This window comes from Mercurialis annua, linkage group LG3, assembly GCF_937616625.2.
Source record: "Mercurialis annua linkage group LG3, ddMerAnnu1.2, whole genome shotgun sequence".
NCBI classification, from domain to species: Eukaryota; Viridiplantae; Streptophyta; class Magnoliopsida; order Malpighiales; family Euphorbiaceae; genus Mercurialis; species Mercurialis annua.
This window is the reverse complement of record NC_065572.1, coordinates 51,460,150-51,474,566: the sequence shown is the minus strand read 5'-3', so window position 1 is coordinate 51,474,566 and position 14,417 is coordinate 51,460,150. Positions and strand designations below refer to the sequence as shown.

The 14,417-nt window shown below is 37.6% G+C and overlaps 3 protein-coding genes and 1 long non-coding RNA gene across 4 annotated transcripts; 1 reads left to right on the top strand and 3 right to left on the bottom strand.

The window, feature by feature from the left end:
• Nucleotides 1-9: 9 nt before the first annotated feature.
• On the bottom strand, nt 10-1,790 carry LOC126672599 (uncharacterized). The gene is made up of 5 exons (XM_050366552.2): nt 1,549-1,790; nt 1,327-1,471; nt 951-1,244; nt 768-875; nt 10-508 (listed from the first exon to the last, which is right to left on the bottom strand). Exons 1-5 carry the CDS (start codon nt 1,788-1,790, stop codon nt 41-43), a joined length of 1,257 nt encoding a protein of 418 aa, XP_050222509.1. The 3' UTR covers nt 10-40.
• Nucleotides 1,791-1,945: 155 nt separating this feature from the next.
• LOC126672598 (uncharacterized) lies at nt 1,946-5,775 on the bottom strand. Its single transcript, XM_050366551.2, has 4 exons — nt 3,300-5,775; nt 2,909-3,226; nt 2,726-2,825; nt 1,946-2,650 (listed from the first exon to the last, which is right to left on the bottom strand). Exons 1-4 carry the CDS (start codon nt 5,591-5,593, stop codon nt 1,946-1,948), a joined length of 3,417 nt encoding a protein of 1,138 aa, XP_050222508.2. The 5' UTR covers nt 5,594-5,775.
• Nucleotides 5,776-7,797: 2,022 nt separating this feature from the next.
• LOC126671111 (uncharacterized) lies at nt 7,798-10,942 on the top strand. The gene is made up of 2 exons (XR_007638934.2): nt 7,798-8,402; nt 10,643-10,942. It is a non-coding gene; the product is annotated as an uncharacterized LOC126671111 (long non-coding RNA).
• Nucleotides 10,943-11,552: 610 nt separating this feature from the next.
• Nucleotides 11,553-13,981, bottom strand: LOC126675140 (uncharacterized). The gene is made up of 4 exons (XM_050369738.2): nt 13,323-13,981; nt 13,145-13,227; nt 12,661-12,725; nt 11,553-12,575 (listed from the first exon to the last, which is right to left on the bottom strand). The coding sequence occupies exons 1-4, from the start codon at nt 13,781-13,783 to the stop codon at nt 11,709-11,711; spliced, it is 1,476 nt and encodes a 491-aa protein (XP_050225695.1). The 5' UTR covers nt 13,784-13,981; the 3' UTR covers nt 11,553-11,708.
• Between the last annotated feature and the right edge of the window lie 436 nt (nt 13,982-14,417).

Genomic DNA, 14,417 nt, shown 5'->3' with positions numbered 1-14,417 from the left:
ACGAACAAAAAACATAAATATGTCAAAGTGTATCACAAGCCTACTCTAAACTGGTGGTGTCATCAGCAGGAGGGGGTGGGGGTGGTGGGAACTGCGGGCGTAACTCGGGTGGGAGTGTAGTCATCAGCCGCGCAAGCTCAGTACGGATCCGCTCGTCGAAACCCGCCTCCACACTACGGATCCGCTGCTCGACCCGCTCTTCGAAACCCGCCTCCACAGTACGAATCCGCTGCTCGAGCCGCTCCTCAACCTCCCTAGCAATACGCTGCTCTATGTCCTCAGTACTAACGTTCCCCTGCTGGGATGATCCGCCGCGGCGCAATCGGCTAGCGCTGCTCTGGCCGATGTAGGATGCTGAAGCCGATCCAATACCGTAGACTCGCTGCTTCTTGACTGCCTCGAGAGACAAAAACAGCTCGTTCTCGTCGATCGGCTCTGGAGTCGACGAACTCCCTTCTCCAGCTGCCTGAGACTGTGTTGCTGCAGCAAGCTCTGCCTGAAAACGGTCCTGAGATTTAAAAAATACAAATTTTTAAATTAGTTAAACCTACATTTCTAACTAAAATTGGGCAGCATTTTGTCTATAATTTGATCATCACCCATTTTTCAGGGACATCCTGCAAAAACTACAGACACTCTGTTCAACTATAAGTAACAGCAATCACAACACCCACAACAAACACGTAAACATCCTATAAACAACGTCTATATAATTAAAGTTATATATAAGTCATATTAAACAGTCACTTAAGGTTAAATAAACTTACATTTTTATCCTTTGATCTCTTGTCAACAAAGACAGTCCGATCTGCTTTGGTCAGGTGCAACCGTACATGCAACTCAGCCAAAGTGGGCTCTCGACCAAGCTCCTCAGTCTATTATATGAAATGAACAAATTAATTAATAGATAAACAAAATATTTAACACGATTATTAATATTAAAAACATACCATAACTGTCTTATGCCTCGTAGCCGATCGCGATCCTGCGGTATGTCGAACAGGTCCGGTGCCAGCTCCGGACGGCTCACTCATCCGATTAGCTCGTGCTATATCGGACTTTTTCTTAGCCTCAGCAGTATCCCAGTCCCGCTTCCATGACGCCCAAGTATCAGCACTAACACTGCCCTCTTTTTTATCCGGCTTCATGTTGTGGAGAGTATCTTTATACCGATTGCCCGCATGTCGGTAGAAGACCCCTCTAATCAGATCCTCAGGGTAGGTCGGGTCCCAGCAAAAACCCTTCTGCAAACCATTAAAAAATAAATATAATTAGAAATCAAAAAGAAAGTTAAACATATATTTAAAATTTTAAATATTTAACAACCTTGAACTCCTCGAAGTAGAAGCCCTTATGCTCTGCTGTAATCTTCTTCCACGAGGAACCCTCAGCAAACCATCTAGATCGGAAAATGGGCAAAATCGCCCTAGATGCTGTCCCGCTGTCGTTCCTGCTATCCAGTAATTTTTCTCTGCACATTACAAAAAACACTTAGTTTTCACATTTTTTAAATTAAATTATTTTTTTAAAAAAAGTTGTCAATCATACCTTGCAGCATCTGGTGTAACTCTAACCCTCCCAGTCTCGTCCGTCGCTGGTGGCTGGCCCTGTGGTTGCGGCTGTCTCGCCACTCTCCGCGGCGCAGGTCTAGCAGCTAGCACCTGCTGCTCAGCCCCGGGATCCGAGTCCTCAGGGGCATCCTGCTCTGGGTCGCCGCGTCCACGTCCGCGTCCCTGAACTGTATCCCTACCGCGGCCCCGGCCGGCAGAAGAACCACCTGAACCTCTCATATCTGCAAAAAAGATTACAAAAAAATATTCGACAAGAAAAAAATAAACACAACTATTATAAAAACCATAACACATAATTTATTAACAAAATAAAGTTACCACATCAACAAATGTAAATAAAAGTCAAAATTCTACATAAATGACACTTAAACGAATCATGCAATTTCTATATTATCTGCCGCTACAATGTCTTCATCGTCTGACAAAGATGGTGGATAATCATCTTCCGTCTCCACTAATGGAGGGTTGTGTAATGCAGCCTCGTCCGCCTCGCCATTCGGATCAACTAAATTTGTCGGTTCTTCATTTGTTATGACATCGAGCAGATGATCTGCACTATCATCTTGGAAAGCTGGAACAGTTGTTGCAGGCATGTCTATCTCAGAGCGAGCTTTTATCTTGCATACTGCCCACCAGTCTTTTTTGTCTCGCCTTTTGCTAGGATAAGGTAAGTAATGTACTTGATCGGACTGTTCAGCTAAAATGAAGGGTTCATATTTGTTGTACCTCTTTCTGTGATTAACATCCACTATGTTATACCGAGGATGGGCTAACATACCAACTTTTTTCGTAGGATCAAACCAATTACATTTAAATAAGACCGTCCTTTTTATCGGTAGAGCTGGATACTCTAACTCGATAATGTCAGTCAACACTCCATAAAAGTCGCTTTCAGCCGGACCGTAGAGTGATCCTTTTACACAAACTCCGCTATTCATTGTAACCCGATCCTCCCCATATTCTTCAGTATTGAATTTAAACCCGTTCACACAATACCCCTTGAATGTTTTGACCGATCTAAGCGGTCCTTCTGCAAGACTTAGAATATAGGGATTGGTACAGACAGTTTGGTCTTTCACCTGTAGCACAATTATTTATACGGATCAACACGATAATATATACAACTACGACGATAAAACAACATAAATACTTACATATTGCTCGAACCAAAAGGCGAATTCACTCTCCAACTTGACTACAACTTCGGTCTGTGTGATTTCGGGGTTGATTTCATACAACTCGCCTTCAAAAACTCTATTTACAAGAATACGAGCGAATTAAGACAAATTGTATAAAATTCTTCAATATTGAACTTAAATGTGGATATGAAGACATACTCTCTGAAAGGTTCGATTTCAGTGCAATTCAGAAGGATATAGCTTCGGGCAGCATTATATTCAGCATCATCCAGATATCTGTTCCGAGAAGCACCTATAGGTCGCCCTTTCGGTTTGAAAATGGATAATCTGTCGACATCATCATCAACGTCCATTTCGCAAACTTCATTTCTTTGCATCCGACATGGTAGCATCGGATCACCATCCTTGAAATAGAAAGATGCAAATTTCACTGTTTCCTCTAATAAATATCCGCTGCTGATGCTTCCTTCCACTCTGCCTTTATTCGAGACCTTATTTTTGAGTTTTCTCAGGTATCTGCATAATCAAATAATTAGTTCATGCATGTACCAACCACTCGATCGATGAAATAGAACTGTAGATGTAGTACCTTTCAAACGGATACATCCAACGATACTGAACAGGTCCTGCCATCATAGCTTCGTATGGAAGGTGTACCGGGAGATGTTCCATCGAATTAAAAAAACTCGGTGGAAAAATACGTTCCAACTTGCACAGTATCTTCGGGATATCAAGATCCAATCTCTCAAGATCTGCCTTTTTCAGCGATGTGGCAGTTAATTCTCTGAAGAAGATACTTAGCTCTGTTAAAGGTTCCCACACTTCGGGCGGAAGAAGCTCACGGAGAGCAATTGGCAAAAGTCGTTGCATGAAGACATGACAGTCATGACTTTTCATGCCCATCATCTTCAAACTGTTTAAATCAACACACCTTGACAAGTTGGACACGTAACCGTCCGGAAACTTTAACTTTTGAATCCATTCGAGCAAAATCTTTTTTAAATCCCTGTCCAAAGCATACAAAGCCTTTGGATATCTACCGGTTTCCTGATCTTGTGCTAGACCGGGACGATCACAAATCTTATTCAACTCTGCCCTAGATTTTGCCGTGTCTTTCGTCTTACCAGGTACATTGAGTACGGTATTAAAAACGTTGTCAAATACATTTTTCTCAATATGCATGACATCGAGATTATGCCGGATTACATTTGTCTTCCAATACGGTAAATCCCAAAAGATACTCTTTCGATTCCAACCACGGCCTTTAGATAGATCAGCATTCGTAGCCTTAGCATCTGTCTCATAAGCCCTCTTAAACCCCAGACCGTCAACCTCTGCTAATACTTCATCTCCAGTCCTCACACCTCCAAATTTGTGCTTTACTTGTTTGCCTTTTCGAAATTCAGTAACATTCCGACGAAAATGATGGCCCGTAGGTAAAAATTTTCTGTGGCAATCAAACCAGGACTGTTTACCACTATCGGGCAACGTGAATGCCTCGGTATTTTCCATACAATGCGGACATGCCAGTCTTCCTGATGTGCTCCACCCAGACAACATTGAATAAGCGGGAAAGTCATTAATTGTCCACATAAGCGCCGCCCTCATTTGAAAATTCTGCCTCTTTTGAACGTCATACGTCCGAATTCCAGATTCCCACAATTGATTCAACTCCGCTATTAACGGCTGCAGGAATATATCCATCTGGTCTTTTGGATTTCCAGGTCCCGGGACAAGTATTGTCAAAAACATAAACTCATCCTTCATGCACATGCCTGGAGGCAGATTATACGGCGTCACAATGACTGGCCAGGAAGAATATTGTGTTCCAAAACTACCAAATGGTTGAAACCCGTCAGTACATAAGCCTAGTCTGATATTTCTTGTTTCATCAGCAAAATCTGTATGCAACTCACTGAACCGTTTCCACGCCGGAGAGTCAGAAGGATGACACATCTTCTCGTCTTCCATTTCATGTTCAGCGTGCCATGTCATATGTTTAGCCGTGGCTTTGGAAGCGTACAACCTTTGCAGCCTCGGAGTTAAAGGGAAATAAAACATTTTTTTATAAGGAACGTTAGCCCTTCTTTTGGCCGAATTGCTTTTCGTAACAGGTTTCCACCGAGGAAATGTGCAAACTTTGCAGTGGGTTAAATCCTCGTCCTCCCCCCAGTAAATCATACAGTTGTGCAAACAGCACTCAATAACCTCAACCGGCAACCCGAGACCTTTCACCAGCTTCTTGATATTAGCAAAAAATTTCGGCATTTTGTTGTTCTCTGGAAGCAGTTCTTGTAATAAACGGCAGGTGTCGTCAATTAAAGATATCGACCCCTGATGTCGACACTTAATATCCAAAATTTCAACAGATGCGGACAGGGGTGAGTGTCTGCTATTTCCGGGCCATATTTCTTCTTCTGCCGCACTCATCATATCAAAAAACTTCTGAGCTTCTTCATTCGGGGTCTCTTCCTCAAAAACTTCAGGACCAGCAGCATCAATAACCATTCTCTGACCGGAGTTTAAATCTCCCCCTCCCTCATTATAGTAATCGTATTCATTAACCGGCTGCTGAACAACAGGAGGGACATTCACCTCACCGTGGTGAATCCAGACATAGTAATCTGGAACAAACCCAGACTGCAAGACATGTAGTTTCACAACTTCGACATCTCGAAAATTCGTATTTCTACATTTTGTCCTAGAACAGGGGCATTTTATCTCTTCTCCATTCATACACTCGGGATGTTGCACAGCAAAATTCACGAACTCTTCAAGATTAGGGAAAAAATCTGGCGGCAGGAAGCCTCTGTCATGCCTCGTATACATCCAGCTGCGGTCTGGATTCATTTCTGGAGGACGTACAATTAGGTACTGGTTCATAAGCTCAGTAGCAAAGTCAATGTAATTGACTGCTAAAAGGGTAGGGTCCTATCCCATTCGCAAAACTGGCGCCCCATAATTCGATCACGATATATGCATGAATACGGAAAAAATATTCGGCAGCCTTCCGGCGTCGTTCCCCAGGTGCATTACATAATATAGGGTGTGTAACGCTAATTATATATTCCGTAAGGAATAAGCGTTACACAACCTATATTAAATAGCCACCCGGAGAACATACGCCAGAAAACTACCGAATATTTTTATACCATATCCATACATATATGTTTTTTCGTGATCAAATTACGCAGACGACAACAGTTTTACGAACTGTACACACGTACAATCCCGTGTCGTTCAATCTCTTGAACACACGGGACGGGTTTCTACGGCTAGGTAAGATTTTATTCGGTGTGAATAAAATCTTTGTTAATTAAATTGCACAGTTATTCAATTTACTCTAACTAATTAAAATGAAATACAAAAATGCAGTAATACTTACTTGTTGAAGAGCAGAACCGCAATAAATAGGAGATAAGCTATGTAAACAAACAACAATGGCTATGATCAGCGGCTATCAGCAATTGTCAGAAACAAACCTACATTAATAGTTTTGGATCAGATTATCATAACAATACAAATTAATACTTTATCAAGATACGTTTTTTTAAATTTTCTAAGAGATATAATATCTTTAACGAAAATCCGGCAGCATTTCCCCTAAAAATGAGCATCACCCATTTTTCAGGGAAATCCTGCAAGCAAACAATACATATTCGATTCCAACATAAACAACAAATCATTTTATTTTAATTATTTCAAATTAAGTATATTAGCTAATAATAAATTACGCTAATTTTATTTAATTAACATAATTAATTAACCTAAATTAAAATTATAGGTTCCTTAGTTTTATAAACTAACTTAATTTTATAACAAATTAATTAATCTAATAAAATATTTAACCTAAATAATAATTTATTCAACCCACCATTCAACAATTTAATTAGCCTAATAATATATAATCATTTAAAAAAATTAACCTTCTTTACTAAAACTAACCTAATTTTCACAAACCTAACTTAATATTTTTTAAACAAAATTAAATATTAATAATTTCAATTAATCTCTTTTAATTATAATAAACACATAATTTAATCTCTACTTTAATTAACTACTCTAAATAAACTAGTGTAATTTAATTTAAAACAATTAGAATAACCTAATTTAATTATAACACTAATTTCTAATCTAATTAAACTTAATAATAATCAAAATTGAAAATTGAAGTTAAAAAAACTAACCTAGGCAGCTTCCACCAGCGGACAGCAGAGGTGATCGGAGGTTGGCAGCGGCGGACAAAACCGGTGACCGGAGGTCAGCAGCGGCGGAGGGCGGCAGGCAGCGGTTTCTATTTAAAAAAAATACAACTTTATTATATAATTAAACAAATAACAAAACAATTAAAATATATAAACTAACTCACCGGAAAGAGGAGGGAGAGAAATGGCGCCGGAATGCTTTCGCCGGAGAGGAGCAGTGGTGGCGGAGAAAAAAGAGAGGGAGGAGAGGAGGCGGTCGGTGAAGAAAAAAGAGAGGGAAGGAGAGGGAGAGGGATTTCGCCGGAAAAGAGAGGGCAGAGGGCGGAGAGGGAGAGGGATTTCGCCGGAAAAGGAGAGAAGGAGAGGGAGAGCGGCGGAAAAAAAAAGAGAGAGAGTCTGAGAGTGAGAAAAAAGGAAGTGGGTAAATTAGGTTAAGGTTTTACCGACGGAACTAGTCCGTCGGTAATTCCGTCGGTAAAAACATAACCCTTAATGAAACGCATCATTTCATTAAGGGATGATTTACCGACGGAACTCTATATCCGTCGGTAATTTACAAAATTAGCGACGGACGTAAATAATCCGTCGCTAATGTACCAAAGCAAATTGGCGCCTCCGTTCCCGCCATGTTCCCTCCAAAAGTAGCGACCGAATTGAATTAATCGGTCGCTAAACATGGTGGATTTAGCGACGGACTAAGTCCGTCGCTAAATCCGTCGCTAAACAGCTGATTAGCGACGGAATTGGCATCCGTCGCCAAATTCCGTCACTAATCAGCTGTTTTCTAGTAGTGTTTGAAAGGTCAATATTATTCTTATTTTTGCTGCAATAGATTGTTTAAATGTCAAATTTGTGTTGTTTTTGTTCTTTAAAATTGTTTAGGGTCCTCTCACATCTTTGAACTTCTCTTAGTAGCTATTGAACACAAGGAAATGCAATATTGGTATCATATGCTGTTAAAATTTACGCATTACTAGCTTATGATAGTTATATAGCAACTGAAGCAACCTGGCACTTGGTGTTTTCAGCAAATTGTGTTCCATGAATTGTTTTTCTTTTTCTATCAAAATAAATGTTTAAAATTTTGGATTCAACTATACTCTCTAATAACATGTTTTTGAATATGTAGAATATGAGCCTATGAATATTGTTAAAATGCTCAAGAATAGTAATTTTGATTTGAACTTTGTATTTGCAAGAATTTTCCAAGAATCCCGCTAAAAGAAGGGTTTTTCGGTAGTGCATATCGATAATATGAAAGTATATCACAAATCCTTTTCATATTATTCAATTTCAAGAAGTCGAAGTAAACGAAGAACTTTCTTATGAGGAGAAACCTGTTAAGATTATAGGTACTCCGCTGAGTAAGCTTCACACTAAGGAGATTCTAATAGTAAAAGTGTTGTGGAGGATTCACTCAATAGAGAAATGTATTTGGGAGACGAAGTCGGATATGCGACAACAATATCCTTACCAATTTTCACAAGGTACGTGGCTATAATTGAAATTCAAGGACTAGTTTTCATAAGAAGGGGAAAATATAACACCCCGTAAAATTATAGATCGTTATACAAGTTCTAATTTTTTTAGTCGGGAGCACATAAATTAAATTTAAGCGTAAATTAAATTTTATAAGTGTTCCTAAAAATATACCGTAGTCATAGGATTTTAAAAATTAAATTTGGGAAATTAAATTTTAATAAGATGGGTGTGACTGGAACTAAGGAAAACTTATAAATTAAAAAAATAATTTAGGCTAATAGGCTGAAAAAACCCTGACCTTTATTTTGATTTTCAATTCCACCCGACGTTGCAATTTTACCTTATTTTTCATTTTTGGTTTTCAATTGCACCTTGAGACATTCAATTGAACTCTTTTCATTTGGTAATATTCAATATAGATCTTTCATATTTATCAAAAAAATCAAAATATTTTTTTTTGTTATAAATTATACAGAAAAACCATCTTCACCATAAAATCAAAAATAAATCAATTAAATAATTTTTTTTAAAGTTTCTTGAGGAGGTGCAGCTGCTCCTCCTCCGGCAGCTCCTGCCTGAGGAGCTGCACGCGAGGAGCATCTGCTCCTCTTCCTGAGGAGCAGGGCTCCTCCTCTTCCGAGGAGCAACAGCTCCTCGGAAGAGGAGGAGGTCCGTCCGAGTTGAAAAAAATGATTTTTTTTTCCGGTGGGGTGCGGCGGTGGATGACGAGCGGAATTTGTTCAATAGGTCCGGTGATGGAGGGTCCGATGAAAGCGGAGTGAGATATATTGAAATTTAATAATCAATTATAATTAAAATTTTATTTAGGATTTATTTGAAACTTTTTTAAGTCTAGGGACTTGTTTAAATTTGTCCAAATGAAGAAATGCATAAAGTGATCCTTAAATGTAATTATTTTACATATTTTTATCCTTATACTAATAAAATCATTTAATGTTTCTAATTCAGGGTTCAATTGAAACCAAAAATGCAAAATAGGGTGAAATTGAAAAAATTGCAATGTGTCGGGGTGGAATTGAAAACCAAAACAAAGATTATGGTTTTTTCAACCTATTAGCCAATAATTTATAAGTTACAAGTGAATATTTTTAAGGTCAATATTCACTATATAATTTCAACAAGCTATCGTCAAAATTTTATGAAATTTGGACGTAGTTTAAAAAGTCAAGTAGGACTAAGAGGGACATCAGTTATCGTTAAAAATTATTATAAATTAAAATATAAGTTCTGTATGAATAAAAATTATATTTTTATTTGTTTTATATTTTATAGAATTTTTAGGTAAACTTTCATGAAATTAGATTATGGTTTCCATAATTGTTACGGACCAATAATTAAGAATTTGAGTTAAAGCGACTCGTAGGTAGCCAAGGACTAGTTTGGCTTTTAGGCGAACTATATAAGACTTTCATTTTATTTGAAATGAAGTAACATAATTACTTCATTTGTTCCTTCTTTCTTTTCTCTATAACTACGGCAATTTAGAGTTTTTGAATTCCGTCCGATTCCTCAATTCTAACTCAAGTTTCTTCGATAATCCGCTAATATACGAGGTAAGAATCGTCAGTTTGAATCCGATTATTTATAATTTGGACTATATTTGAATTTATAACGTTAATTATATCGAATCGATCGAATTCGTATCGGTTTAACGTTTAATTTGCGAATTTGGATTAAATTGAATGTGTTTTAGTATTCAGAGCAAAAATTCGAGTCAGAGTAGGTCGGAAAAGCCCGGGGGATCGTCCCCGTGGCTGTGCGAACGCACAGCAACACTTTTTGTCGGTGTTTGGACGTTCTGTCCCCGTTTCAAGTCGTATATTTGATTTTGATTCAATGGACTTCTAGACTTTAACTAGGATGATCAAAAGGTTAAAAAGAACATAGACATATGAAGATAGTCGGTTAATTAAAATAATGTGACGTTTTAAATAAGCTATACATTAATCAAATTGAATAATGATAAGAAGACTATAAGTTTATACCGAGAACGTTATGTTCTAAGTTGGGATTAGGTCATCTGTTATATGTCTTGTTTTGTTAAATAAGTATACTCTTAAGAGTTAGAATTCTTGTTTTAAATTGTGTTTTAACAATTGGATTAGGTCATCTGTTATATGTGTCTGGTTGCATTATATATGTTTCACATGCGATTTATGTTTTTATTAATGTTCTTAAGTAAAGAATTACTCAATATTGACACGCTGATATTTTTCCTTTACAGATAATGTTTTTGACGTGACCAGGCTTCATGTCCTTGCTTCGGAAGCCGTTTTGTGTAGTGTCACTCTAGAGCTGCGTAGTTCAGTCTATCCAACATTAGTTCATTTTACATAGTTTACTCTGATCAAACTGTTGTTGTTGTATATTGTTTTGAAAGGCTGCGTGTTTATGTAAAATGTTTTGACCAGTTGTTTGATATGTTAAACTGGTTGGACAGTTTTGTATTTGAAATAGGGCGATTATGTTATATGAGATTTATTCTTACGCCCTAATGTCTAGAAATACGATCAACGTTTTGTGATGACGTTTGTTTAAAGATTTTTAAAGTGTTCAGAAAAGAAGTTGAAAACCTATTTGTTATTTCAAAACGCCAAAAATTTATAGAGGTTCTTAGACTTGTTGAGAGTTTCGGAGCTATCACTCCCATTCTCTAGCGCCGGTTTCGACTCATAGATTTGGGTGGTGACAAAGAATAAGAATCACACATTAATGAAAAGTTAAAACGTGTCGAAACAAAAGATTAAAATATGCTTAAAAATGTAAATCGAGTAAGAATCGCGATTGAACAGGTGTTGTGATTATATGTGGAATGCGGGATATACGTGTTTATGTGTAGATAGTGACAAATGTTGATATCTGACAAGCTTGCTACGGGTTTCAGAGCCAGTAATAAGGGTTGCCACTGGCGAGTAAAAATGACGTTTTTGATTTTGGAGGTGGAAATACAACCATAATAATTGAGTTCATTTTTGTACCTTGTCCATGCGATTGATTTAATTTAAGAGTAGCTCATTAATTTTATTTGATTTTTCTTTAGCCTGTAGATTAATTAATTAATTTAAATTTATTTGTCTTGAATATTAATTTAGAGCATGACCATCTAATAATTTAGTTGAAAATAGAAGCACCAATTAATTTTAGCACGAACATTTTTTGATAACCCCATCGAAAAATCTGTAATACGTTCGTTGAAATAAGGAGGAAATTCAAGAAGAAAAATATGAGTTGAAGAAGCTCCACAAGACTATTAAACAAATGCAACTACTGTTTGTAAGGATTCGCATAGCTCAGTTGTTGGTGGTGCAAAATTTGGGGATGGCTTCATCAATCACATTCTCAATCATTTCCCACTCTTTGCAAGCATGTTGCTCAAACTCTTCAATGTCAGACTTCTGCTTAACTAAGTTGGCATTTTTCAAGTTCTTAAGTTCCTCATAACGCGACTTCAATTCAGCAGTCAAATCATGGAAGCATCGGGTGTCTTCCTCGTGCTTTCCCTGTACAGCAACCAATTGAGCTTGAAGCCTACTTATTTGGCTCTCAAGCTGCCTGGCCTTGTCCCTGTTTGAATTCATGGTTTTCTCCACCTTGTTGTACTCCTCTAATAATTCCTGAACTTCAACTGAAAGTTGATGTTGTTTGTGGATCTTTAGCTCGACTTCCTTCCTCCCTTGAGCACCGCTGAGCCTCTTCTGTATAACGGCAGCTGATTCCTGTTCCAGATTTGGCAGCATCATCATCCCCATCGTATTAAGTCCATCCTTTTCAGTCAAGCTCTTCAAAATCTGGAAACTGTCCTTACAATCCCCCAGCTTTTGACTAACAATCTCAGGATCCTCAGAGAAGAATGATTTCAGAGTTAGCAGTGCTTCTTGAACAGATCTTTTAGAAATACTCTGTTCGGATGAATGTGTTACACTCTCAAATCTATCACTATCAATTCCGCGACTACTTGAATCTCCACCGACTAGTTTCTCAAGCAAAGCCATGAAGGCAGGACGACGGACACATTCTTCTTCAGAAGCAAAACAAGACTGAGAGCGACCAACTATTTTTCCATTACATTTTTCCTCTGGTTGTGCCTCGTCTTCTTCAACTGAAATTTGCAGACACCCAGTATTCGAAGGGCTTCCATTCCAATGACTTACAGATTCCTGCTACATTAAATACCCATTATATGATCATTCAAACAAAGATAGCAATACTATATAACAAATGCATTTCCATACAAATGTGTACCCCATATTTCTTAGTCGTTTCTGCCAAACATGCCGCAACTCCCAATGGCTTCTCATATGAGGTTGCTGAAAAAAATGTACGAAGTCAGACATGTTAAGTATCCGAGCATTGGAGGAGACGTGATCTGCATTCATGATGCATTAAACAGACAAGGAAATATTTGTAAATATACTACAGTAGCTAAGCTGCAAGGTTTGCCGAACGATCTAAGAAAAATGTTAGTAATGGATTGAAAAATGGTTTATTTGAATGTGAAAAACCAGAATTATGATCATGAAACTGATCTGACATCAGCACTTGAGATGCAATGCACATGCTTACCTCCGCAGCCATCCATTTAATTCGAACCAACATGCTATTGCTAAGAACTGGTTCACAAACTTTTTGAAAACAATATAGCCATTGATCAAACTCTGAAAGGCTGTAATAATATATCAGGAGCCAATAAAGCAATGAATATGATTCTGGCAACGGAGGGTCATACCTGGAACAACAGCATCATTGTTAAGCCAGTGTACATGCCTCAGAACATCTTGTACGATGAGATTACACACATCATTTTCAGGCCTGCCATGAGTTAAAAGGAGCAAGGCATAACATCCACATAGAAACCAGGTGAATTAAAAGCAATATATATATGTTTGGGAGATATAGAATGTTACTCGTCATTTATAACATCACGCCCCCCTAGATCTGCAACTTTAGTCAGGGCTCTTACCCAAACTTTAACTTGTTGCTCCTCAAAAATTTGTCGCATTTTGGCTAATGAATGTGCAAAGCTCCCGGTCTGGGTCTTCACTTCCTCCTTCGTCACGTAAAAGAAAACCGGGAGAACCATATACGCATCTCCCTCTATTTCTTGTCGTTTAAGCATTAGTACTAGCTCGTCCAAGCAAGCATCTGAACCTCCATAATCCTCTGATATTATGGCTATCGAAGCTGTTGACTCTTGTATCGATTCTCTTATCTCGGACTCAATTTCATTTCCTCGTTTGAAATCCTCATCAGTCAACACTACAACATTTTTCTGTCTCCGCAATTCCGCACACAGATAGCTGAGAAAATCATCCCTGCAATCCGCACCTCTAAAGCTAATAAACACTTTTAAAACTATCGGAGCCATAGCCCAACATTCGTCCGATTGACTCAAGACAACACCATGAATCTAGCTAGATCCGACAACAAACTCAGGTCATTTTGCTTACATTTTCTCCCTTTTTCTTCTGAATACTACGTTTGACTTGGTCCTTCAATGGAATTAGTTGCTCACCAACTAGATTAAAACAATTTGATTATTCCATGATTTTAAAAAGTAAAACTCATTCCCGTGATTTGTTAATTATTTGTGGAGTTTCATAATACTACTCATTAATTACGTTAGTTTCAAATGTATATTTAATTTCCTGCTGATAGAATGCCGGTGCTTTGCATAATAAAAAAAAGTATTTAATATATATTGGCTTAATTTCTTAAAAAACCTCCACCTTGCACTTTTTTTTCGTTTATACCCTGACCTTGTAAAAACACCATTTGTACCCAATTTTGAGTTTTTATGTTTCATTTCTACCCAAAAGTATTAAATTGTACTCTTTTCATTTGGAAAAGAGTTTAAAACATACTTTTTTTTATTTTTAAAAGTACAAATAAATCCTTAAACTTAAAAAATAATCAAATACATCCAAATAATTAATTAATTTTTTAATTTTATAAAATAATAATAAAAAATTATTATTCTTTTAAATTTTTTTGTTGGAAAT